General features: G+C 34.4%; 2 protein-coding genes across 2 annotated transcripts; both read right to left on the bottom strand.

Annotated features, from left to right (window-relative positions):
* Positions 1 to 2,709: 2,709 nt before the first annotated feature.
* On the bottom strand, positions 2,710 to 7,198 carry LOC149415212 (uncharacterized). The gene is made up of 6 exons (XM_089642270.1): positions 7,024 to 7,198; positions 6,804 to 6,944; positions 5,296 to 6,612; positions 4,717 to 5,100; positions 3,367 to 3,705; positions 2,710 to 3,117 (listed from the first exon to the last, which is right to left on the bottom strand). The coding sequence occupies exons 1-6, from the start codon at positions 7,093 to 7,095 to the stop codon at positions 2,977 to 2,979; spliced, it is 2,394 nt and encodes a 797-aa protein (XP_089498396.1). The 5' UTR covers positions 7,096 to 7,198; the 3' UTR covers positions 2,710 to 2,976.
* A 3,757-nt stretch (positions 7,199 to 10,955) lies between these two features.
* LOC149415213 (leucine-rich repeat-containing protein 58) lies at positions 10,956 to 26,202 on the bottom strand. The gene is made up of 4 exons (XM_089642351.1): positions 25,358 to 26,202; positions 16,242 to 16,458; positions 15,320 to 15,509; positions 10,956 to 12,508 (listed from the first exon to the last, which is right to left on the bottom strand). Exons 1-4 carry the CDS (start codon positions 25,849 to 25,851, stop codon positions 12,333 to 12,335), a joined length of 1,077 nt encoding a protein of 358 aa, XP_089498477.1. The 5' UTR covers positions 25,852 to 26,202; the 3' UTR covers positions 10,956 to 12,332.
* Between the last annotated feature and the right edge of the window lie 368 nt (positions 26,203 to 26,570).

Here is a 26,570-nt window from a genome sequence, read left to right on the forward strand (position 1 = left end):
TACCTGCAAAGGCCTTGTTTCTGTTTCCTTTACGACATAACTAGCTTATTTCTTATTACCTCTAATTAGGACGCGATCGATGGGTTTAAGAAACTTCTAATTTGTTTACTTACCCATCAGTTGGTTACGAGACCGTAATGTAATATAGATCAAACAACGATTAAAAAGTAATGTTTTGGCTGGCCGCGAAGTAAATATTTACTCGCATACCTACGGCTCGCGATAAAACAACAAACACGTCCATCATTTTTATTTAGTACTTTCCTGGGTATATAAAAATTATTAGGAAAATATTCTAAGATGTTTTTTTTATTGATTGAATGGAAGAAAATATTTAAATGATATTGACTTAGCCCTTTCATAATTCAAGGCGGGTTCGTCTGCATTTTTGTAATAAAACGAACAATAAAAAGTGATTCCCATGATAAAGTGGATACTTTTACCTCGCTAATTAGTAATTAACTTTTTATTCCGTCTACACCTGTCTACTGCTGTGTGCCTCGGTGTCTGACTTTGAAAAATATAATTTTGTTGAATAGGTACATAAATAAAATATTCTAGGGAATTTAGTAGTTGTATTTTTTCTATTTATTTAATCAGCTCTATCATGTTGCTTGGTTAATTAATTATCTCTGCTATGTTGCTATAGCGATTTCTCTAAAGCATTTGATACCGTGAATCACAATATCTTACTAAATAAATGCTCAGTTTCATAATAAGTATTACCAACGACTTTTGTAATATATATTATTCTTTAAAACTTTTGTATACTTCATTAGTACGAAGCCAAATTGTGTATAACTCACCTATTTGATCACCGCATTATAAGGTTCACTCAGATTCTATTGAAATTTTTTTTTGATTTTTGTATAATTAAAGTAAATACTGGATAATTTTATTATACATGATATTCACTGAACATTTCAATTACCCAGTTAGTAGAGAAAAATAAATTAAAATAATAATATTAATTATAATCTTTGGCTTTTCCGGAAACTATAAAACATATTATATAGGGATGTTCTATATTAGCACCGTCCGAATAAACATTTAGGCACAGTCAAGTTTTAAAAATAATTCACCAAAGTTTGGTAATTAAACATAACTTGATTGACTGCCGTAATATAATACCATATTATGAATATGAACCAAATTCATTTTTAGAAAACGAATTTTATAAAATATACTATGATAAAACTATACTAACAAACTGAACGATTAGTCAAAATAGACCCGATATAGTTTTACATGACAAAATTAAAAAAAATAACTGATATCATTGATGTCGCTATTCCAAATTCGTGTAATATTCAAAAATCAGTGAAAAAATAAGAAAATACACAGATTTAGGAAATGAGATAAAAAGAATTTGGCATTCTCAGACTATAAAAATATTACCATTTGTTATTTCGGCTACTGGCATTATACCTAGCTCTCTCATTAAAAATTTAGGCGTATTAGATCTATCAAAAAATTTATATATAAAGATGCAAAAGTTGGTCATTTTAAATACATGTAGGATAATGAAAGATTTTTAAAATATTTATGTTGAGGGATCAGTAGGATTTATAGGCCCAGTTAGGAGTTCTACCGAGCCGAACCCTCTGATATGAAAATATCTGGAGTCGGTGAATTATTTTCCCATTTGATCTCTGGTGAGTTGACGTGTTGTTCTTGTATTTATTTTGCTTATATAATGCACTTTATAATGTTGATTGACTAGATGATCATTTGTGGAAAAGTGTGTGGAAGGGTTTAGTTTTTCTATGGGGAAGATTTAACCCGGACATAAAATCGGAAGAAAATATAAACTACAACTGTCTAATGAAAAATCTAAAATTAATAAAGTTTTCTTTTTAAAATCATTTATTCCGTTATTGACAGCTCTGCATTATTACAATTGATTTCATTGCATGTTCCTAATAGAGTCACACAAACTAAAACTATATTTCATAATGTCAATCCCAATTAATTTATAAACTCATTTATACCATGCGTACACAGCCTAGGTAACCAATGTACAGGAAGTAGCAGATATTTTTAAAGCTACCTCAAAAACTGAAAGCAATTTATCATACACGAAATCTCTACATACACTAACTTGGATAATTTTACTCTTCTTAAAACCAAACACTAGGGGCCTTACTAATAAACGAGTTTTAAATTTTACACAGCTGATAAACAACCATTAATATATCAAAAATGTATATAAAATTGTAATATAAAAAAAAAATTATTAGTAAGGATGTTTGAATAATAATTGTATCTATTTATATAAAGGAGTGTCTATGGCCGCGTGGCCCACTCCAGGTCGTTGGCGCGGATGAGATTTTTATACAAATCTACAGTTTTATTCAGAGATTAATGAAATTTTGCACACTTGACCTTCAAAACAAGAGGAAAGTCACTGTTAACATGAAAATTCGAAAAACTCTGCGACAAGCTCGGGCGACGCTGGGAGCTTCAGCTAGTTAACCGTAAAGAAAACTTGTACATGTTTTTTATATTTTTGTTATTTGTTTTTGGGGTGTTATGCCGTGTTGCGCTAACTCCTTCTTTAGCCAACGTTTCGGACAGCATTGCAGTGTCCATCATCAGGGCAGATGTGTTATTTGGCGTTGGCTAAAGAAGGAGTTAGCGTAACACGGCATAACACCCCAAAAACAAATAACAAAAATACTTTTGGCCGTGAAAATCTTAAATCATGTTTTTTATATGTTTTTTTTACTTATAAATAAATAAAAATTTATATGGCACCATTTTTGTTAAATATCAGCTTGAGGGCTATCAAATAACTGCAAACTATAGCTGAAATAACCATAAAAAGTTCTTAGAACAATTTTGTTAATACTAACAAATAAATTATTCAAAAAGGCATTTGTTTGTAGTGTAGGAATATGGAACATAATTAATAAGAATAATAACATTAAGCGGAAATTGTTTTTTTTTATCATAGTTATGACGGATGTTATAAAATCATGAAGAAGCAGATTCAGGGTCAAACTTCTTCCAATCCTCAGTAAATTGTAGGACTTTCTTGGTTTGTGCTGCAAAGTTCTCCCGCTGAGGTTTCCTCCAAAGGCTGTGCTCCAGATCCAACATGCCCCCCACTATTTCCTGGAGAAACACAAAAATTAATTTAAAATCCAAAATTTTCCATGAAATATTCAAATGTATGTCAAAACAATCTTCATCAATAGTATGTATTAGAAAAATGAAGAAAAACGGTTATTTGATCTCAAACTTCCACTGCATTAACGCGCCATACTCAGACCTATCACATCAAGCCGCGTACTTATCTACGAGCTGCGAACTCACATACACTACAAAAAATAAAACATTTCCTTAATTTATTTAAATATTTACCTGCGCAAAATTCATCGGAAACAGTTGCTGATCTTCAATGACGTGGGCGAACCCGGCGTCCATTCCAAAATCAATCCAGAAGTAGGGCAGCCCTTTAGGTACGCCCCTGCGCACGTCCTTGCCCCGCAGGTCCACAACCTTCTTGTTGTTGGACCACTCCGCCTCGCACTCCAGCAGCGCCTTCTTGAAGTAGATGGGGGCCGTGTCGCCCACGTCCCGGGGCAACGGCACGCACTGGATCACCAAGTGCGGCAGCTTGTGGAAGTAGACCACCGTCTCGAAGAACACCACATCCTCGTCACGAGCATTGAACATGCTGGTGAGGGCTCGGCGATATGACTGCAAAAATAATACATTTCATGATTGATGAAAAGGGAGTTTCAAAGAAAAATGCTATTTTAAAAAGAATATTTATATAAATTCCTGCTACTATCAACATTATAATCAGAAAATTTTGCTTGTGATATGATAAAGAACTTAGCTAACAGAGGATTGGACAAGCAACGCCTGGGTGAGAACTCGACGCCTTGGAAAGCTCAACCAACTAACTGATAGAATGATAAATATTTATACAGGGTGTCCGGGGGTAAAGTGCACTTACTTCGGGAGGTGATTCTACATGATGGTAGAAGTAAAAAAGGTAAATAACTTTTTTAGAAATTTCGATTTTTTCTTCCCATACAAAAATATTTCTCCATAGAAGAGTATTTATTTTCCCATACCAACAATTCAACTTTTTTACCTTAAAATGATGGAATTTTGAAAAAAATTATGTCTTCTTTACTTGTACTATCATGTAGAATCACCCCCCAAAGTTAGCGCACTTTACCCCCAAACACCTGTATAAACGATTGTCTGTGGCGAGTGGCGAGCGCCTGAGCGACATGGCTGAACGACTGAGAAACCGGGCAGGCGGCATGAATTTTATTTTTTTACAAATCTTCAGTTTTAACTCTGCTAAAAGCCCGGGCAACACCGGGGACTTAGTTACCAGCTAGTAGTAAATAAATAGTGTTCATTAAATAGATTTTATATGTGGAATTAATAAATCATTCAGTTACCTCTTCTAGCTCTAACTTAAAAGATGAATTGATAGCACTAATAGTGCCTAAAGCCTACTGTTTTCATACGTATTACCTGAAGCCGCAACGTCGAAAGGCTCTGTCCTTTCCAGCCAATTGTTCAATTCCTTCCCAGATATTTTCTTAAAAACGGTTGGCAAGTCGATTGTATATCTGAGTGTGGAGGCGTCTTAATAAACTCTAGACTATATTTTTACTAGAATGTTTCTATAAGGTGACATTTCTTCAATTAATAAAATATAAAAATAAAGTAATTGAGATCACTCACCATTATCTCGGTCCAAACATCTTCATCGACCATTGTGGAGCAGGCTACGTGCCCCACAGTGGATATAAAGCAATGTCCTTCCGTGAGAGACTTCCTAGTTGGCAGCGCCACGTACGCCTTGTTTCCCAGGCTCACGATCATGTGCTTTATCATCTTGTCTGAATCTATGCAGTACTCACAGCTACCCAGGGTGCGCTGGCTGGATTTGTGTTGCGATATCGCCTTGTTCAGATTCTGTTGTTCTCTCTTTGCATCGGATTGGTTTTTAGTGATGCTTTCAGCAAATATATCTTCTAAATCATCATTCGGATTCTTGTGTTTCGCCAAAATGTTGGCAAACTCTCTCTGGTCGTCATCTGCAGTTCCAAACTTCTCTTTTTCAAACTGTAAATAAAAAAATTCACATTTAAATTCAACTTCCTTCATAATAGGCTTCTGTTTGACCGCTTTGAGGCATGTTGGCTGGGCACTGGGCAGTCTGACAGATTGTTAGGTGGAGGTAGCGGGGTGGAGAGTGGGAGGAGTCAAAATAAAGAAATATTGGTTATAGTTAACATATTATTCAATCTAAAATCTTACCATTTCTTTGAGTGTATGTTTGTCATCATCGGCAAAGAATTTCATTCTTTCTCCCTCAGCGTGTGTGATGGCTTTCTTCTTCCCTCCCTTGCTCCTGGGGTCTCCCACCTGCTGCGCCTTGGCCAGTGGCCGCGTGTTCCCTCGCTCATCCGTCATGGTCAGCATCACCGCCCCCTCCTCCTCCGTCTGGCCTCCCGGGGGTCCCTCAGGATGGAGCTTCTTGTATGTGCGTGCAGCCTCTAGTCTGGCAGTCAGAGAAGCTATGACTTTAGAGTTGCCCACTATCTCCGCTTTAACTAATTTAGCGCCTATTGCGTTCATCTGCTGGTCAGTTAAGTAGTCTGCATGAAGTTGGGTTTCACTCTCGGTATTGTTATCTTCGTGCTTGGTACTTTCGCGAGACGAAGATGCCCCGTATTCTTCAGGAGATTTGTTTCTATCTCTTCTTTCGCCATTATTTTCTTTTCTTATCGGTGAACTGGTCTTATTTCTAGAGGGTTGGGGTGATTTGTTCCGAGAAGGCTGAGGCGATTTACTTCCAGAAGATTGGGGTGACTTATTTCTAATTTCAGTATTTTTTCTCCAATTTCTAGTGGGTTCACGATAATGACTTCGGTCATCTCGTTCCGGTCGCTTTTCTCTTCTGTCATTATCTTGTCTACTTCTGTTGTCATCATCATAATCTGGTTTTTTGAAGTGTGAACTTCTACGTTTGTCATCCTGTCGGCTTTTACGTTCATTGTCTCTATTATCATCATCATTATTATCTGGCCTTTTAAACTGAGCACTTCTGCGATTGTCACTCTCATATCTGTTTCTACTGTCAACCTGTCGGCTTTTGCGATCATTGCTTCTACCGTCATCTTCATCGTCATCTGGCCTTTTAAACTTGGTGCTTCTGCGGTCATCATTATTAACTCTGCTTCTACTTTCATCATGGTACACTGGCTTTTTAAACTCTGTTCTGCGATCATCATCATCATCATAATGGGGTTTCTTCATCTTATCATCTCTAGAACGACTGAAATATTCGTGATTCTCTGGTAGAGGTGTGTTTTCAGAGGGAAGTCCTGTGCCCCCATGTTTCCAGTAAGGGTTCAGTTCCCGGCTGCAGAGCGAAGGGTTGTAGGCGTCTATTTGTCCCTTGGTTTTGGTTTCTTTCGGTTCCTCTGGCTGCAAGTCTTTTCGAGTGTATGTTGCGAAAGCTCCCGTCATGCTCATCCAATCATCTCTATTCTGCTCTTTCCGCTTTTCAACTTCAAGTGGAACTTTGGTGGCTTTCTCCACCCAAGCATCACCTTCAGAGCTGCTGGAAGACTGGAATCAAATCATATTTTAATGCTAATAATTTGCTAACCATGTATTTACCTACACAAACTTTTAGTGGGTCATTCGTGGAAAATAATTTTATTTATTTAAGGATTGATCATCTAGTATAAAAAAAAATCATTTAATCACTTGCGAGGCAACTAGGCAAAAACACGAATAATTTTAATATGTTCAGTTACCTCTGAGGATGAGTGGCTTCGCTTCTTTTTTGACTTCTTTTTTTTTGATTTCTTTTCTTTCTTCTTTTTCTTGCTCTTGATACTGCTAGATCCTTCATCCTTGTCCTTGAGGATTTCCATACTCTTGTAAGCAAAATCATCCTATGAATAAAATACTCGAATCATTATTTTTTTGGGTAAGAACATTCGTCAAAAAATAAATATTATATTTTTAACCCACATCATCATCTAACATTTTCCGTTTCGCGGCAGATAGCTCATTTTGGCTGTCACTTTTTGAACGACTCGACATTTCTTAATGTTTATGGAGGTTATTGGAGGCCTTAATTGGAGGCATAAATAAACCACTTATTGGAGGTTATGTTTTATTCGTTTTATTGATATGACACATATGACAGATGCGAGACCATAGATATACCCATAAATAAACTAGTGATGGTAGAATCGAGTGATTAATCGATTTAATCGCTCGGACTTCAAGCGGGAGCACTAGCTGCGGACAGAGGCAGATTTTTGTGCAAATTTGAATAATTCAATCGGTCTACATCAGTGATTCCCAAAGTGGTCTATATCGACCCCCCAGGGTTCTATGACAACCTGCAAGGGGTGTACGTCAGCGAAAAAAATTTTTGTGGGCCCATGAAATGAAAATGGGAGATCTCAACATTCTCTGATAGTACCTATTTACTTACATAATACTATCTTATAATATAAAGATATATACATTCTTTATAAAAGTACCTATGAAGTAAACCGAATCCGAAGCGAAGCGTTGAATACGCGGTTGTTTGCGCAGTTGTGTGAAGGAAATGAGGAACACTTTCATCAATTACTCCTACACACTGAAGTACGCTGGCTGTCGAAAGGCTTATGTTTGACAAGATTTTTTGCACTTTTTGAGACTATTTTAGAATTTCTGGATACTAAAGATAAAATTTTAAAAGACAATTTAATGAAGTGGAAAACAGACATCGCCTATTTAACAGATTTGTTTGCAAAATTTAATATGGTTAATTTGCAGTTACAAGGCGACAGTCTAAATTTGATTAAAACAAAGTCCATCTTATCAGCGTTTCTTGCCAGAGTTAAACTAATGAAGCATAATATTGGACGGGGCGAATTTTCCCAGTTCCTCAATTTGTCACAGACAAACTGCCAGGAAGACGACATTTCAACCTACGTTCAACATTTAAATGCCCTCTATTCAGATTTTGAAACTAGGTTTGAGGATGTTCTGACTATGGTAATACAACCGTGGATAATTAACCCATATGGTGACATAGAAGAAACGAATGTCATAATACATGAGGAACTGACTGAAATAAGTACAAACGAAGAACTTAAAGTTCAGTTTAAGCACGGATATCAGCGCTTCTGGCTGCAAAAAAACATACCCGTTACTTATCCCGTATTATGGAATATAGCAAGGAAATTTTTAATTTCCTTTCCATCAGGTATAATCCTAGTGGAAAGGGGGTTAAGCGCTGTTACTAATCTCCTAACGAAAAAAAGAAACAGACTGCACATCATTAGCCGAGGAGATTTAAGATTAAATCTTACAAAATTGACGCCAAATGTTGATAATTTATTATTAAAGCATCAGGTTCATCCTTCCCACTAAAAACATTAACTTATTGCTTAGTTTATTTTATGTTACTTAGTTTATATAACAGATACAAAATTTTATTTTGAGTAGTTTTAATTTAAATTCAATCAATAAATGTATAAAACATAACATGTGATTTTACTTATATTTTTAACACTAAACTTCATTACAGTTAGAAATTTACAAAAAATCAATATCAGGTAAGTAGTGGGTCTACCAAAAACCGACAAACATGGCGAGGGGTCTACGACACAAAAAAGTTTTGGAACCTCTGGTCTACATCAACGAATTACACTATACTCAAGAACAAGGATAAAATTAAGAAGATAGATGCTATGATAGATGCAACACCACTCCGTTACTCCAGCGTATGAACGAGCAGGTTATTTCTATCTTTAAAAACTCTCTTTTTTGTTGTTTGTTTTTGGGGTGTTATGCCGTGTTGCGCTAACTCCTTCTTTAGCCGACGTTTCGGACAGCGTTCCAGTGTCCATCATCAGGGCAGATCCGGTAGATCCGAAGATGTCAGCTAAAGAAGGAGTTAGCGCAACACGGCATAACACCCCAAAAACAAACAACAAAAATGCTTTTGGCCGTGAGAATCTAAAAACTTACCTTTAAAAACTCTCCATTAAAACACTCTTAGAGCATTGTTTTGAGGTGACTTAAGTGACAAGTCTCACTCTCAGAGAGTTTTGGAAAGATCACTTTCACATCGTTACTTGCCTCAAGATGATTGACAAGGCGTAAGAATGGGTTACCAAGAGGATCCTCACTTCTGCTTGGAAGAAGCTTTGCCCAAAGAGCGTTGTCGAATGTGATTTTGAGGGGTTTGAAATAGTACCGGTGGAGTCTACAGTCAACGAGATTGGTTTTTTTGGCCAATACCATGGGACTAGAGGTGGGTAACAACGATATTGATGAGCTTGTGGAAGAGCAGTCAAGAGCTGACCACCAGCTTATGGAGTTGCATTGTGTTTCACAGCAAGAAGTTATGGAGGAGAGTTTGTGAGTGGATGAGGAGGAATTAGCAAAGCAAAAATCTTCTGGAGCAATAAGAGAAATGCTGAAAATATGCGAAACTGTTGCATTGGTTTATTTATGCATCACCCTAATAAAGATGTGGCTATGCATTCTACAAATTTATTCAATGTTAATATTTTTTGGCATGGAACGCATTATAGTATTTTAAGTTGATTTATATGGTTTCGCTTAACGAGTGTTTCACATAACAAGTAAGATTCTGGAACGAATTAAACTTGTTTTGAGAGGTTCCACTGTACTTGTGTCATTGGTTTTCTTGGGCTCTAGCTGATTGTCAATCATCCTATCTTGACAACATTGATATATTTATCCATATAGTTTACATTGGCCACACATTTGTCTTATTTTATCATTACCTTCCGAACTCCCACAGTCCACCTATGACCTCGCAAAGTTATTTCAATGAGCAAAACAAATATTTTTTTATTATATTTTTTATTAAAAGGCAGGTACATAGATATGAGAACTATAAACAGAAGATATATTATATTATAAATTACATATTCATTGGAAAGGCACGTTTTATAAGTATTCAAATTAAACTGGAATGAAATATTGTGTCGAGTCTTTCTAACATTCAAATAGTTGGCTATAATGTTTAAACGATTGTGTTATTATGTATTTGCAACAGTAGATTTAATAAGATTATTAATCTAAATAAATTCATTAAAATTTCAGTTGTCGCAGAAACAGAAAATCTCTAAATACATAGTATAAAATAAAGTCCGTGTCCGTTTGTTTGTGCGCTTAGTTCTTCTAAACTACGCAACGGGTTTTCACCATCATTTAGAGAATTTCCTCTGGAAGGTTTATGTACGTAATATATGCATGTTATATTTATAGAACCGGGTATACGTCAGCTAGTATTATGATATATTGCAATTGTAACATAATATTCTAAAATAATTATAAATATATAATAAGATAACAATCACAGGTTTTATACCAAATGACACAAAAATGATCTCTTTAATCTTAACAACATGAGAAGTTATTATGTAAACAATCTCCGTAAGTGGCACATTTTATTAAATTCTGAGTATTTCTGTTTAAAAACAAGTGTTAACGGATATTATAACATACTGTTAAACTTCACGGATCATATTTGCGACAGTAGCGTATGGAACACATTTAAAAATCGCATATGTGATACAGCGGCATTTCCGAGGTTAAAAACAGAATATATTATTATTATAATATGCAACAATAACAAGCTTTTATTTTCAATCAGTAACTTTTCCAACTAAGGGGTTTTTTTATTAGTAAAGCCAGGCCCCGGTCTAACACCTATTTTACTTTTTAACATAATATTTTACTAACTATTATTGCGAAATTATTAAATGTTTGTGAATAATGTGTTTCATAACCCCTAGGAGCCGGAGCCCTGCATCTGCAGTGTTGAAGAATTGTCCACAAACGTGACTAAGCACTGCAATTGCAGTGTCCACTTTATACATTCATTCTGCCTTTGGATATTACTTCTACTGGGTTTGTTAAACACGAAAATCAAAATGTCTCTTTATCTACATACTGGCCTTAGCAAAAATGTATTTTTATTTATTGAATATTCGCTGGCTCATACGGGTTAATTCAATTACGAGGTATGTTCAAATCTACGCGCAACGCTTTAGCCAGACTTGATCTAGATTGCACTAAAGTCACTCTCCGAGTGTGTTTAAAATATTAATTACATTATTTGTTTTCAAAGTTTGTAAAACACAAACTTGGACTAAAATGACTGTGACTGTGTAAAATGAGAGTGACTTTAGTGCACACAAAGTTCTATAAGATTTATAAATGCATGTGAATAAACAGTTTGTGTGGAATTTAAAATGGCTATACATATTAATCTTTAGGTGGAGTTCACAAGATTAGGTACAATAATAATGTTTATTAAACTGTTTTAGTTTTACTAATCCCTATAAATCTTTAAACACATAGCTTCTTCAGCTAAAGTAAATTCTATACATTAGTTTGTAACAGCCATTTATATTTATATTGCAATATTGGAAGAAAGAACTAAAATATCATGTGTGTAAACAATCTATGTTTACAAGCACATAAAATGTACATACATACATTCTTGTTATTCTATATACGGAATGTATTGGGTAATAAAGGGTTGTGAAAATATTAGATTTAGTTTAAACTTAAATATATTTAACAGGTAATGTCAAAGAAGTATCTGTAAATAACAATAAAATAAAGCCTTTCACCTCTCAACCAATTGTCACGGTGAAATATACAGAAACACAATTATCTGTACACTTCTGGAAGACACCTCATTCAATAAGAAACTAACAATATTCTGTGCACTTTTCACTATCTGAACCTACCAACTACATATAATCACAATGTTCTTTAGAATGATATGCTCAACTGTTCTAGGAGTTAACCCGTGGGCACTACAAACCATGTTGCCTCGCCAGTAGCTGCCGCCACGTTGTGTTGATTCATTTCATGATTCGCTTCATTAAACATTAAATTATAAATGTGGTTAATATATTATAAACATTCAATCACAAGTATTCAAATAAAATTTTATTTGCATGACTTTTAGAAAAACTAAAAAAAAACTTATACACAGTATAAGATTTGCAGCCAATGTGTTACAATCATGGCATTATTTCTTTAAAAGCATTAGAAATAATGTACGCAGGTAAGTATTTCCTACGACGGAATATTATTTACAAGAATGATATAGTAAATTAATACAGCATCTTCTTCATTATCTTGGCTAATAATGCGGGCCTTATTCTGATCTCTACAAAGATACGGCACGATAATAATATATATGTAATATCCTAGTCATGCCGCAGTAGTTGTTTGGTGAAATTAATACACTTTTCTTGTTCCTAGTTGGAGTGAGTATGGTTCTCTCAGCCCAGAAGCACCTTCTTCATCATGAACCCTCGCGCCACGGGGTCGTGCTCGCGGCTCTCCCAGGAGCCGGTGATGCAGCGGGAACTGCAGAGGTACTGCAGCAGCGGCAGGCGGTACTTGCCGCAGAAGTCCACAAACTTTATGTGCTCCACGCGACTATCGAAGAATACACCTGGAAAGAAAATCATGTTTAATTGAGGTATAGTGCCGCGGTAACTAAAAATACAGTGTCTTCTTTGGGACTCTCAAACTTAATTTTGATAAATATTCTTCCGTACAAAAGATAAGGATTTATAGATATTGGTTCACATTTTTAAATACATATACATATAATTGGGACCCGCACAAAGAGATTGGTATAAAAAATGTATGTAAAATTATCGGACAGCAATGCCTTTTCCGTCATTAAAGCAGTTCAGGCGTAAAAGGTAGCATTACCCTTCCCAGACAAAGTGTGTTGAAATGCTTCGCGCGTGTAGGGATCCATAGTAGAGGAAGATAGCGGTATTTATCTAATTTATTTTTTATATAAAATACTAGTTGTTGTGCTTCATTCTGTCTGTGCAGATAGAGAAACAATAGCGCGTGTTGCTTTTAGGACCAACAGATGGGGCTGTTTTACAAAAAAAGTATGTTTTTACCAGTCACAGGTAACATTTATATAATAAAGGTGTATAAAAACACACTCGTATTCGAATGCAACGTTGCGTCAAAATTTCAAAGCAATCGATGAAGAACTTTCAGAGATTTCAGATTTTGAACAAACGAACATTTACACTTTAATTTATACAGTATAAAATATGTATAACTGTTTGTTTCCCCAATAAGGAAGTTGAGTCCATTTTTTTTATTTTTTTTTATCAATGTTCGCATTCAAACTTAAATACTGGTATTTTTTTTTTTTTTTTTAAAGTTTGTTTTCATAATTAAATTAATTCTCAAAGTTTAAATTTTATTAAGCCCGCCAAAACGAGCGGAATCCGAGCGGCAAGAGGCGGGGTGTGGGTGTGACGTCATTCGAACTGTGATAACCACGTCGCTTAAGCATTTTGTATGGAAAAAATTTTAATTCTTCAACAAGGAATTCCAGTAATTTTTTTACCAATGTTAACCGTCTATTAGAATTGATGTTATTAAAAAAAAAAGAAAATTGATTAAGATTTCATAGTTAAATTAATATTTTAAGTTAGAATATTTGCATTTCCCGCCCGGTACGGTACTTGTACGGTATTGCCGTCGCTACTTGTTGACGTTCCCCGCGCGAATCAGGACCACCGCGCAGAAAAGTAAAGACCAAAAGTAAAATAACGGTTTACAGCCCAGTTCACTGTGAGACTTTTCTGGGCAGCCGGCGGCCTGAAGTGTATCACATGCTATGTGACATGTATAATAATAAAAACTTCTAAGTTATGCAATAAACAACATATTATTATAAAGCACTATACGAATATGTATCTTTAGAAATCCATTTCACATAATAATAACAACAAATACGTACATATATTTGACAAACCGAAATAAACCATTTGGCCTATACACCTCTCTCATCTAAACCGACCATCTCTCATGTAATAGAAAGAGATGCACCATAGGTGATCTGTTCTACGTACAATCACGACACATGTGACGTCAGAATTCTTTCGACCAATCGTGGAGCGTATACAGTCTATTGCTATTGAATGCTTTTTCAAGAACGTTTAACTAATTCTAAGAATAATAATATAGAAATATATTTATATATTTAGAATCTATATTTTTTGATCTACATGAACATATTTTTTATAAGTCAAAATATTTTTCACTCAACTTCCTTATTAAGTAAAATAATAAAATAAATAATTTTAAAAATCCACACTCCTCACACGAGATGCACTCCTGATGATGCTCGTGCAGTGACTGACACATTGTCACCTTGGTTGGACAAGGTTTATTTATTTATTTATTTTTTCAAAAAAACAGTTTTTAACATTAAAAACGTACTCTGCACATCTCACTAGGGCATTCCTGTATCAAGATGTGCAGCTTTACAATTATATCATTTAAAACAATACATATATGTAAACTTAATATAATAATAACATTAAATTTAAGGTTCTAACTGACATTTTTTTCAAAAATGACCTTTGAATGCAAAATCATTTCTTTTGCTCAATTCTATACCCAAAATAATTTTCAGAGCCATCTGAGTTGTATCTCCGTAGATACTTGTATGACAAAGTTCTAACATTAAGTTTCCATTTATTTCACAAGGTTCCAATCATTTTGAACCTTTTGCAATTGCCATTTTGTTTGTATCTGACAGTTAATGGCTATTACGAGGCGCATTGTAATTCGTCACTTTGGTTGGGAAGGGTTCTAACTTGTTCTGGGGTGTCAAAGTCAAAGACGAATTCTCTTAATCTATTTTTTATCAATTTCTTATTTTGAGGTTCAATCTTGTGTAAAGTATTTTAGTTCAACAAGCTTTGAAGGAAAATATTTAAAATAGGACATGGCCCTGTCTTGGAATGGCATTAGGGAAATGTTGTTAGAATCTTATGCAATGAATTATTATTCCCAATTATATTCTAGATGGTTATGTATGGTTCTATCTGCACGTTTAGGTATGTTCTAAAGTGGTAAGTTTACACCCTGTTAAAATATTTTCCTTTAAAATATATTAAACTAAACTTTACACAAGATTGAACTGCAAAATCATAAATTGGTAAATAGATAATGGTATGACAAATCATCAATCTCACATCTCAGAACGAGGTAAAGTGAAGTTAGAACCGTACCCAACTAAAGATGTGTTGAATATTACAAAGGAATTTGGTAAAATAACCGCCAGCCGGGCAGAGAACTCGGCACGGCTGGTGTACTGACATGGCGAATATTCGTGTTATAACTTGGTCACATCGAGCAAATGCTCAAGTCAGTTGCCACCTTTATGTGCATAGGCAAATCTGTACCTAAAAGAACGTTTCTGTAATGTGTTAGTTACCTTTGCACTTGGGATTGACGCAGCAGTGGGCCTGCTCCAGGTACTCGAGCAGCGAGTGTGGGATGTCCCCGGGCTGCAGGCCCAGATGGTGCAGCTTCACGGTGCGCGCGGCCAGCTCCAGGAGCGAGGGCGGCTGCAGCGTGATGTCGCGCACGAAGCGCACCACAAGAGGGTTGTCTCGCAGACTCAGCTAACAAACAAACACCAAAAGGATACTTAAAATCACATTTTATGAAAAATCATTATAATGAATCAATATTTGATATTTGTATTAAAATTTAAAAAATTCTTATTATTAATTTCTTCATGTTCTCCATAAAACCGTTTAACACCAATATATTACGATGAAGATTGCAAATTTGAGGTACAGGTAAGTATAGAAAGGTCATGCGGGCTGTTTTACTATTTTGTGACATGCGTCAAAAGATAGTTCCTGAGTTGTCTGTAAGTGACATTGAAAATGTCGACGGTCAATGCTGAATCAAACAGTATGGGGGAATTAAGTATAGTTACAGAGATTTACCTAAAAATATTTTTCGGCAGTCTTATAAAGTGTTGAAATCGAGCATTTCTGTTCAGAACAAGAATGGATAGTATATATATTACCTCATATACAGATAAAGCATAAACCTCTTTGAACTCCTTATTTTTAAAATATGGTTTTGTTTAGAAGCGGCTCAAATAATGGAGCTATATTCCAAAATGCGTCATGTTGTGTCAGACTATTTGAAGTTTGACTCGTAACGGAATGGTAGATCAATACGGCATATATAATAATATAATCAATATGGTGAAGGATTAGATTATACTCCAGATGTCTAAGTTTAGTAAAGATGGTGATCTAATAATAATAAGGCAGGAGTAGCACTTATCGTAAAAAACATGAACAACACAACACTTGTAGATTATGAAGTAAACTCACCTCTGTCAGGCATTTAAGTGTGATGATCTCGGTGGGCAGGGTTCTCAGCCGGTTGTTGTGCAGCCGGAGACACTTGAGGTGGTTCAGCTTGCCTATGCTGGCCGGCAGTTGCTCTATCAGGTTCTCGCTGAGCACCAGCATCTGCAGACTCTTCAACTTCCCCACGGAGTCGGGGATGTCCACGATGCGGTTACCGGCTAACATCAGGATCTGCAAACTAAACAAATGAAAACCTTAGAGATTGAGTTGCCCAACATCTTTATGGAATTCTTAAGAAGATTTATCAATTAGGTACGTCAATGTCACCACTCAAAACAGTGGCAAATCAACACACATTTGAAAAGTGATGAAAAAAACTAGGTTAAGGCAATGCACTACGTAGTAATGCAAAATCAGGTGTTTTTGGTTTGAAAATTTGGTCGCCTAGAAATGTTTCAGATGCTTTAATTAAATACTGCGAGTAGTATACATCCTGGCCTTTGAAATAATCGAGTATTTTTTAGATAAGTCTTTTTACAAACCCAGAAAAAATAATGTATAGGCCTATGAAAACTGTTTAAAGTTCAAAATCTCCTAGTTATGAACCCATTTTCGGTTATGGTTTTATTGTATAATGTGGAAAATTAAGTTATTTATAAAATGATCGAAAAACATTCAAATATTTGTGCCTGAACATCCACAAAATAAAATAAAAGGCACATTTTGGCCATGTTTTTTTTTTGCATAAATCAAAAAAGGTGGATGGTGTTAGCGGGAATTTAAGCCTTATCGCCATCTACGTAAGGTGTGTTATTGATAGCGGCTCGATTCAAAATATTACACGACGTAGTGCATCTAATAAGTTAAAAGTAATCAGGGAATTCATAAATAATATTAGAATATAACCATGAGTAAGTCTTTGTAATTTCAATGATTTATACAAAATGATATTTTGAAAATTTTTAGGTAATTAGGTACCTACCTTCTATTATCATTATAAAATTTCTTAGTAATGTGTACATTTAGAATTTTTTATAACCGGTCATAAAGGAATGTCTACTACAAGCAATGCAGTATCATTAATTATTATGAACATGCTGACTTTGAGTGCTGGAGAATAGGAAAACGGATTGTTTGAAGGCTTTTGTGAAAACAATCATACGGATCACATAGCTACACTACAACTAATGCCGTCTTTTGCAACATGTGTATGCAGATCTTTATTCGCCTTTCTACAAAATACAGATTCTTTTTCTAAGATGTGATCAGAACGAGATTTAAATTTCATAACCCTTTCAGACCTGAATTCCACCCAAACAGAACATATTTAAGGCTTTATAACAATCACTCGAGTTATTTGCTAATTTTTGGTTTTCAATAGTTTAGAAGTTATTGGTAATTTCATTTGAAAGATCATTACGTCTCAGAGGATGTGTTTCACATAAAATGACAAATCGTACACTGTGTACAAAAAATATAACAATTCATTCAATTTATTAAAAATTAAATAAAGATAACATAGATAAATTACCTTCAAAACAACTTACAATTAAAAGAAATTTGGTCGGGATTGACGACAAAATCACATTTAAAAATATAAAAATGGCTACCACCTAAACTATTAGCAAGTTACACCCACAATTGAAAAACGAAAACTGCCAATAGTTATGGCTCTAGATAGGGAGGAAAAAAATCTTATATCCATGTATTTTCAAATACACACACGGTCCGAAGGGGTTAAAAACATTGTCGTCGGGTCTTGAGATTCCGGCATTTAAATATTATTATGTCAATACTCAGAATGCAAATTCAATAACAAGTTATGATAACAAGTATACACACCAGTTTATCATTTGCAGACAATGACTTGCACAATTAATGACCTATTCTGATAAAATACATTACTAAAAAAGATAACTTTTTTCACCCAAAAACTAATTACACCAATTTGGTATGTAATTGTACAGAATGTACGTAGCTTACTTGTATATACTCATTTACATTCATAAGTATAAAACCCAAGAAATAACAACAAACACGTACAATAGAAACACTAGATCTCATGGTCAAAAACTTATCCAACAAATAACTACTGATACAACTTAGCCATTCCTATGCTTAGAACGACCACGGCTCAGCACCACTATTCGTATTTAGGTGTGAGATGGTACAATATATTATTGTCCAAAAATAAAATTAGTGTAACCGAAACTGTGAATTATGAACAATTCAAAAAGTTAATTAAGTCCCTAAAATTGGATAATGATATATTGTACCCCTAATTTTCTTACACTTACTCAATCTGTAAAAAATATATATTAATTTGATTGTCTTTAAAAAAAAACTACTTTTCTAAATTTTTCTTGATATATTGTACCCTTAATTTCCTCACGCTTACTTAATCTGTAAAAAGATGAATTATTTTAATTATCTTTAAAAAAACAATTTTCTAATTTGTGTACCTATGTTAATATTATGTTTGTATTTATTTCAAAAGTTTTTGATTATTGTTTAAAAAATCATTAGAACTAAATGTAAAGACTCCTCCCATAAACACGAGCTCCTGGAGCTCAACTTATGGAGAAATAGAATAATAATGAACAAATTATTTATAAGTCTGCATATTGTTATCATTTATAATATTCAATAATAAATAAAAAAAAAAAAAATAAAAAAAAACTTTTGGGCAAAAAAGCTTCTTATATCATAGTATTAAACTCTACAGTAAAATACCACTCTCACTCAAAAACCTCAACATTTGAACATTTAAATCTCAAATAAAAAGCTGGATACTTAATATAGGGAGATCTGAAATAGAAAATTTACTGATATCAAACACAGACTAAAACAGAATCAACTGAACTATACCAAAAAACACTATCTTGCTTATTTTAAAATTATTAAAAAAAAAAAAATTATACTACATGATATATGTTCATAATTAAATTCATATGTAACTTTGTTGTGATATTAATTTTCTTATAATTAAATTATACATAATATGTAAATGAAATCCTCAGCACGTGAGATCCCAGTGAGGATATCATTATATCTATTTGTTACAAAAAAAAGATAGTAAAACACTTATTATTATATAGCTTATCTCGGAATCAGGAACAACTGAATATTACGTAACGTATCTCGTACTGTCCATATCTCCCATAAAAAATATTATTACCATAGTATGATTATTATTATTGTTACTACTTCATCTACACAGTGTGAAATTTTTAATTTATTTTTGTTTCAGGCAGTCATCCCACAGGTCGGTAAAGAATCGACAAAAACCGAATGCAGTATACCGAGAGCCCACAGATCCATATATTTGTATTGGGGCCTGTAGACAGTGCAAACGGGTTGGTGAGCGAGCGGGAGCGATGCGGTGCCAGCTTTCAGTGGGCGCCCATTATTTATTGTGTCACTGCCGATACAACATAACCAACCAACTTCTAATTATCATTTTTACCAATAACATTTATTTTAGTCAAAAATATTCTTAAGTATTTATTATTTAGGCACATCAATAATTCACAAAAAATTCCACAAATTCGTAGTCAATTGGTGACCGGCTTGATTCACGGTCATTTGTTATTGTTTACATGTCTAAGCGCCATTCGGCCGTCTTCTCATTCTTTTGTCAAATTACAATTTATATTAATATATTAATTTACCTTTTACAATAGGACCCTTGTAATAGTACCAGGGAGTCAATTTGACGATGATAAGATAATGACATTCAGCATAAAGGTATAGCATACATGCTCCAAATTATTACTTGATATCTGCCATGTGTAAGGACCATGCAGAATTCATCATTCAACATTTACCGCATCCTACAGCACTCGGTATAATTTGATTTTTACTGACCCGTGTATCCCAATAAAAACTCCGTTGAAATGCTTGGAGTAAGTATCAGACTGGCTCAAGTATCGGGCTCCACAGAAGCCCGAGTAAATTTGGATTCCAAGAAACTTGGCATTTTGTATAGGGCTAGCAAATTCTTCAATAGTGACCAGCTTCTAACCCTGTACAAATCCACTTTCCACTAAATTTGGGAGCCACCACTAGTCACCGACATCTGTTTTTATTTTTTCATATAATCCAGGCTTCTTCTAAACCCCATTAATAAATCCCTTCCTACAGCCTCTACCATAACCCGCCTCACAACGCTGCCCAACCGTGTGGCGACATAGTTCCCTTGTCTTTACACTGTCTTGTTACATAAAAAAAAAAAAATCACTTTCCCTGTTCACATCTTGGTTACAATAGTTATAATAATTTAGGGTGCGCCATAGGTTTTTGCACTTTCAAAAATTCCATTAAACTTTTCATATTTATTTCATTCATAAACGACAGACGTAAAGTATAGTTGTGCATGACAACACAACAATATTGTGAATAACCTTTTAATAGTATGTACTTTAATAATAATTCAATTGTGCCATTTTCAAGACAAAACATCTGAAGGGTTATAAGGTAAGACAAAATCATCCTAAGTATTATTAGGTACTGCAATTGCTCAGGCCCCGGGCCCCTGCACAAATCCCGGGCTGGAGCCATTTACCCCCCCTCCCCCTCCCTCCCTCCCCCCTCTTGGCAGCCCTGCATAACCTTTATAATAACCGGGAAAAACTATTTAAGAAAAAAATTATAATTTCATGTCAGTCTTAAATTTGATAAAAGAACTATGTATAATTATTAAGAGATTTAATTTAATACATGTGTAGCAATTATCAATTAAAATTTTATAATAATGTAAACAATGTTTATAAATTCTCCGAATGAGCACTTTATTAAGTTTAAAACTCCGTTCGAAAAATAATATGTGGCACTCATCTTGCATGAGAAAATTCAAGGCTGAAGAATGTCAACCAATCTCACACACTTTTGAGTTGAATGTTGAATAAAGCAAAGATCGTCCGCAGGTCAGAAGTTTCAAGATAGAGATAAAAACCTCCGATAGATGGCCATTATTTCAAATAATTTTTGCAATGACGTTGCAATTATTATATACTTCACTTAATTATTTAGTACATAGTAGGGTCAATCATAACACGTAAAATAAATGTTTTTGTTTGATAAATGCTGCTGATTACGCAATACAGATTGGATATTATTTAGTTTCTATTTCGCAATTAATTAAATGCATTGAAATATGTATATAGGTGCATACATTGAAAACAAAAGAGTTTTTATTTATATCCATTTGAGTTCTAATATTTGTTTGTGTTCTAAAATCCGTTTGTATTTGAACATTCCTTTGTGTTCTTACATTTGTTTATGTTTAAAATAATTCACGACACGCTTTTGCACATGTTGCCTTCTAATAAGCCGCCTACAGATTTTGGCAACACAACATGCAAAGCAACAAATTACCAAAGCGTGTATGTTGCTATGCGCACGAACTGCGCACCGAATGGGTATGAACACTATAATAATTTGTTACAACCTTGTTGCACTACATGTTGTGTTGCCAATGTGGATTTATATTTGTGGTACCCTCTCCGTCATCACCTCCAATCTTAATTTTTTCTCCCAAACCTGTTTATTTTTACCTACATTCATATTATGCGGAAATTAAAGGCTAGAAAGTTTAATTCCCACTGTAAATGTTGACTGCTTGAAAGATATTATCTCCAGAAAATAAACCTAACATGTGTGCAAAGTGTTTATATATCAATCTAAAGTAAAAGCTAGACTAAATGTATTTGAGAAATTATTAAAGAAGATAACAATATTTATAATTCTGATACAATCACATTTTCTTTGCATAAAGTACAAGGATAATTTATTTATGCTGCATTTCAATAATTTGCTGTAGATTCTTTTATCTCGAATAACAAGTAATAACTCATTAGGCATTCAGAGAAAAATCAGGTTATTTTAAAATAGATATAAATGTGTGGCGGGTTGCTTTATCTGCCATGAGTCGAGTCTAATAGAGACCATTATGCCAATAACCAGCCACAGCCAATTTATAGCAATCAAAGTACAACACAACACAACACAGCCCCACTCCTTATCTTCCACACATGCACTTCTCGTTAGAGCCATAGTGGGTAACTGTGGTAAGTGGGTGGTCCCTAGCTCCAGATATCTCCTTGATTCCTCGTTCTTGTGGAATTGGATTTAATACAATGACATCCTTTTACTAGACGAATCAACTAATTGACTAATTATTAGTATTACTTGTGAAAGCAGCTTATTTTAAACTAACATTTTATTTTTATATATCTGCATCGAAAAATACAAAGTCCAAACATTATTTGTAAAGTTGCCGAAACACTTGGTTTCAACTTAATTACTACAAGAAACAACTATTTATGTCGGGGGAGATGATAAAATATGCAATAAAAATGCATTTTTTCTTAATCAAAGTTTAAAATTTCACATGTGACAACCATATTTTTTCTTTTTTGTATCATCTGACATTTGTCAACTTAAGTTTAAAGGTTGATAAATATGCATAAATTATTAAAATAACCCTAACTAAGAATCTAATAACCTATTTACCTACCGTTAAAGTAGATCATTGAGTAAAGAATCAGAGTTTGAACGAAGGTGAAGAATTGCACAATGGCAATTATGAACACCATCTGCTATTTTGGAAGGGCCTGTTCGGCAGCGTGAAAGGCTATTATGGCATAAAGTGAATTAGCAGGTATGAGTGTTAATAGTGTATAATAATTGGTAAATAAATATACAGAAAATAGGAACAGGGTTAATACGCACTTTTAATAGAAAAAAACACTTTGTATCAGTTAGATAACAATGAGAAGTAAGTACTTCAGTTTCCCGAAATGGGAAATAGTGCATATATCCACTAGCTTGCCCCGGACCACAAAAGTGGACCGACGTGGGAAACCCTTTATTGTACAAAAACCATCCAGAGGCACTCTTCGATTCATTTTTTAGCATTTTATGTATCATAGCTGTAGAAATAAAAAAAAACTTCTTCACTGTGTAATCACTGAATTGGACTTTCTTTTACTAAAGATTTTAAAGTATAAGTCCTGATATTTATTAAGTTGTATATGTCAAAGTTTAGTGATGTTTTATGGTTACTTTTTGTGATTCTGACAATTTGTCAGTACAAATAAGAGTATATTTCTGTATTTTTTTATTTAAGCATTATATGTTCAATTGTAACTTATTCTTTTTCGCTTCTATTAGTACATAAATTACTAATAGTATTTTGTGTAGAATATTAACGAATATCTTCAGACGTAACTGAATCTTGTTTCTATGCAGTCAGTTGTTTGTTTACATAAAACAACAATAAGTTAATAATTATTTATATTATAGTATCAAAATTATTTAAACGTAGTCAGAGTAGTAAGAGTTGATTCACTTTTGAGATAAAATTACAACTTTCGGTCGTATTTATCTGCCCTGTCTCTGTCATTATAAAGTGCGTACTACACTCATCTCTTCTGCAAAAGTTTAATGAAATATTATTTCCACATAACCCGTCAAATTGAAGCTAATTGGTTAAGCAAATGATATTTTTCTTTTATTTAAACATGTATTTTTTATTTACTTTGTAAAAATCCCATCACCAAAGTGTTAGCGCACCTTCAAACTGTCATTTCCCAGAATACGCCATTTTTTTTTACCCGCATAGCTCTAAAAGCCTGTAAATTTTAACATTTTAGGAAGACTATAACTGTTTTTTGTATCAATCGAAAGAAGAAGAATGCATCTATGAAAAAAATTAAAATATATTATTGATATTTCACAAGTTTTAAAAAAACCCTTTTATATATTTCAAATATAAAAAAAAACTGATTACGATAATCCTGACCTTTTTTGTTAAAATGTGGGGAAAGCGAGTTATCAAGAGCTATCGAGAGGGTGGTGAAATACCCCCTAAACATACTATTTCATAAATGATGTTCAATAAAGTCATTATTGAACATCATTTGTACAACTGCTATCCAAGCGTCCTACCGACGAGGCAATAATTAATATGTACAAAGATATGACTAGAGTGCACATTATGGATAGTTTCTCATACAGAGTTATGCAGATTTAATGAATTCCAAGAGTCAAAAATCATCACACATACAAATAACACAAAAATTTAGCACAACCCTAACAAACAACATGGCCGCCTGGCAGTGGCGATGTTTAGTAATATGAGATATAATATAAGAGTGTTTATATAACATATGGTGTACAGTCAGGCAGATAGTGACACTTATCATAACCCCACAGAGGGGTCAAATCCATCAAGCCCAGCAGAGCGAGCAACACTACACGCACTATTTATATGAAAACTACATTCTATTAAATATATGACTAGCTGATGTGGGTTATCTTTAAGAGCGTTAATAAACCCTTAATAGATAGACTAATACTATCGGAGCTTTTCTGTAGGCCTTTCTAAGATGTACAATTCTGTAGTACATTATTTATCACATAAGGTTTAGCCAGCTAACAATTTAAGCGCCCGAAAATATATTTTTTTGACTTGATTAAAATACATTGACTTTTCTCAACTTTCTATAAATATAATATGCATTTATTATATATATATAAACCTTCCGGAAGAAATTCTCTAGGTGATAGTGAAAACCCTATCAAAATCCGTTGCGTAGTTTAGAAGAACTAAGCGCACAAACAGACAGACGCAGATAGCGACTTTCTTTTATAGTATTTAGAGATAAAGGAAGTACACTTAAATACTCCGGGCCTAGAATTCTAAATCACTAATTCTAGTACTAAAAAATGCATGCAGGTAGGCACTTATCCAAATTCTTTCTGCTCATTTGGATAATGAAGGAAGTTTAACTTCAAGTTCAAAATAAATGGTGTTTTTGGAAAACAGTAGAAGAGAGGATGGTAACATTGTTAATGCTTATTTATAATATTGTGTAGTGGAGAGACAATTTAGTCAATAATTCCTGATTTTTGCAGTAATTTAAATACCAAAAAAGTTAATGTTTTCAGAAACAATCTATGAATATATTTTTTCAATCTTTCCCGCTCGCTGATAAAAATATCTTCAGCTGCCACTGTTTACTAAAATAATGTACGGGTCGGAAAATATTATTTTAGGTTAAACAAATATAATATACATACATATTTATGAATAAATGATGAGGGATACTTCAATATACAGCAAGTTAGCTTACCTCTTCAGTTTCCAAATATCTTTGGGGACATTGGTGATATTATTAGCGCCTAAGAATAAATATTTGAGGGAAGAGAGCTCGAGCAGCTGTTCGGGGAATGAGGTTAGCATGTTCCCGCTGAGGTTCAGCTCCTTGAGGGTCCCCGAGGGGTGGTAGAAGGACTTGGGCAGAGATTCGTTCGTCAGACAATTGTGCTTTAATGTCAGAGAAGCGAGCGGGCAAGTTCGGAGGATGTCAGGCAGAGATGTCAATCTATTATTGCTTATATCCAACACTTTCAGATTAATAAACCTAGCAACACTGTCGGGGACGGAAGTCATTCTGTTGCCGGAGAGGAGCATGATTTCATACTGGTCCGACGATTTCTTCTCTCCAGAAGCACACTCTTCTATAGTGCTCTCAATCGCCACTCTTCCCAGCATCTGTCCCGTCAGATCCAGGGTCTTCTGTTCCCTCGCATCGCTATCACAACTGTCTGAAGTGTAGCATTCCATGTTCACGATGTTTAAGTCCACTGTTGGTTTGTGTAGCACTGCTGAGCTGCTGGGACCGAGACTCACGGCACTGGTCGGCGTGTTAGGTTGACGCGGTTGACGGTCGACTGCACAGATATTACAGTCACTGGTCGACTGTCGACTGCGTCTGCCTGATAGCGAGTAACATGGCCGAAAGAAGACTGATTATCGCGACCAGTTGAGTCGTAGGCCAAACGAGATAATAAACCACACTGAGTGAATACAAAGAGATATGCTAATTATATATTTTAAAATGTAATCACGTCTTCCGTCTGTCATAAACTATGACATTTGTAAAAAATCTCCTACCAGTCAGCGGCGCACATTCAGTTTGACAGTTTATTTGCATTAAACGCCTAGTTCTATATTCACGCCGGTCGACAGTGCTCTCTCGCTCTCTCTCTCTCTCTGCGCTCACTTCACATTGATCACTTCACATAGAATATAAAAAATATTCTTTTGTCTATTTTGTTGCTTGAATAAATCATAAATGATGCATAAATGTTTGTACTCTGTACCAAGGACAGCAAGGACATAATATTTAATATCTGCACTAGTGCACTTGCAAAAGAAAGTAAATTCGGTAATTATTAACACGCACAGCTTATGGAAATTACACTTCGTTTACATGTAGAAACAACTATTTACATGCACAAAATAGGTTATTAGGTTTTTAGTTTAGGTTAATTAAGTAATTT

This window comes from Hesperophylax consimilis, chromosome 18 (genome assembly GCF_061612785.1).
Source record: "Hesperophylax consimilis isolate HC1 chromosome 18, BYU_Hcon_1.0, whole genome shotgun sequence".
In the NCBI taxonomy this organism is placed as follows: domain Eukaryota; kingdom Metazoa; phylum Arthropoda; class Insecta; order Trichoptera; family Limnephilidae; genus Hesperophylax; species Hesperophylax consimilis.

Excerpts from the sequence above, each read along its gene's own strand:
- LOC149415213 (XM_089642351.1), bottom strand. The coding sequence starts at position 25,851 with ATGGAATGCTACACTTCAGACAGTTGTGATAGCGATGCGAGGGAACAG. Across the intron at positions 16,459-25,357 it reads GATATTTGGAAACTGAAGAG|TTTGCAGATCCTGATGTTAG; the intron begins GTAAGCTAACTT and ends TCATTTGTTTAG. Across the intron at positions 12,509-15,319 it reads CGTCAATCCCAAGTGCAAAG|GTGTATTCTTCGATAGTCGC; the intron begins GTAACTAACACA and ends TTTTCTTTCCAG.
- LOC149415212 (XM_089642270.1), bottom strand. The coding sequence starts at position 7,095 with ATGTCGAGTCGTTCAAAAAGTGACAGCCAAAATGAGCTATCTGCCGCG. Across the intron at positions 5,101-5,295 it reads AACATACACTCAAAGAAATG|TTTGAAAAAGAGAAGTTTGG; the intron begins GTAAGATTTTAG and ends TTTTATTTACAG. Across the intron at positions 3,706-4,716 it reads ATGTTTGGACCGAGATAATG|TCATATCGCCGAGCCCTCAC; the intron begins GTGAGTGATCTC and ends TTATTTTTGCAG.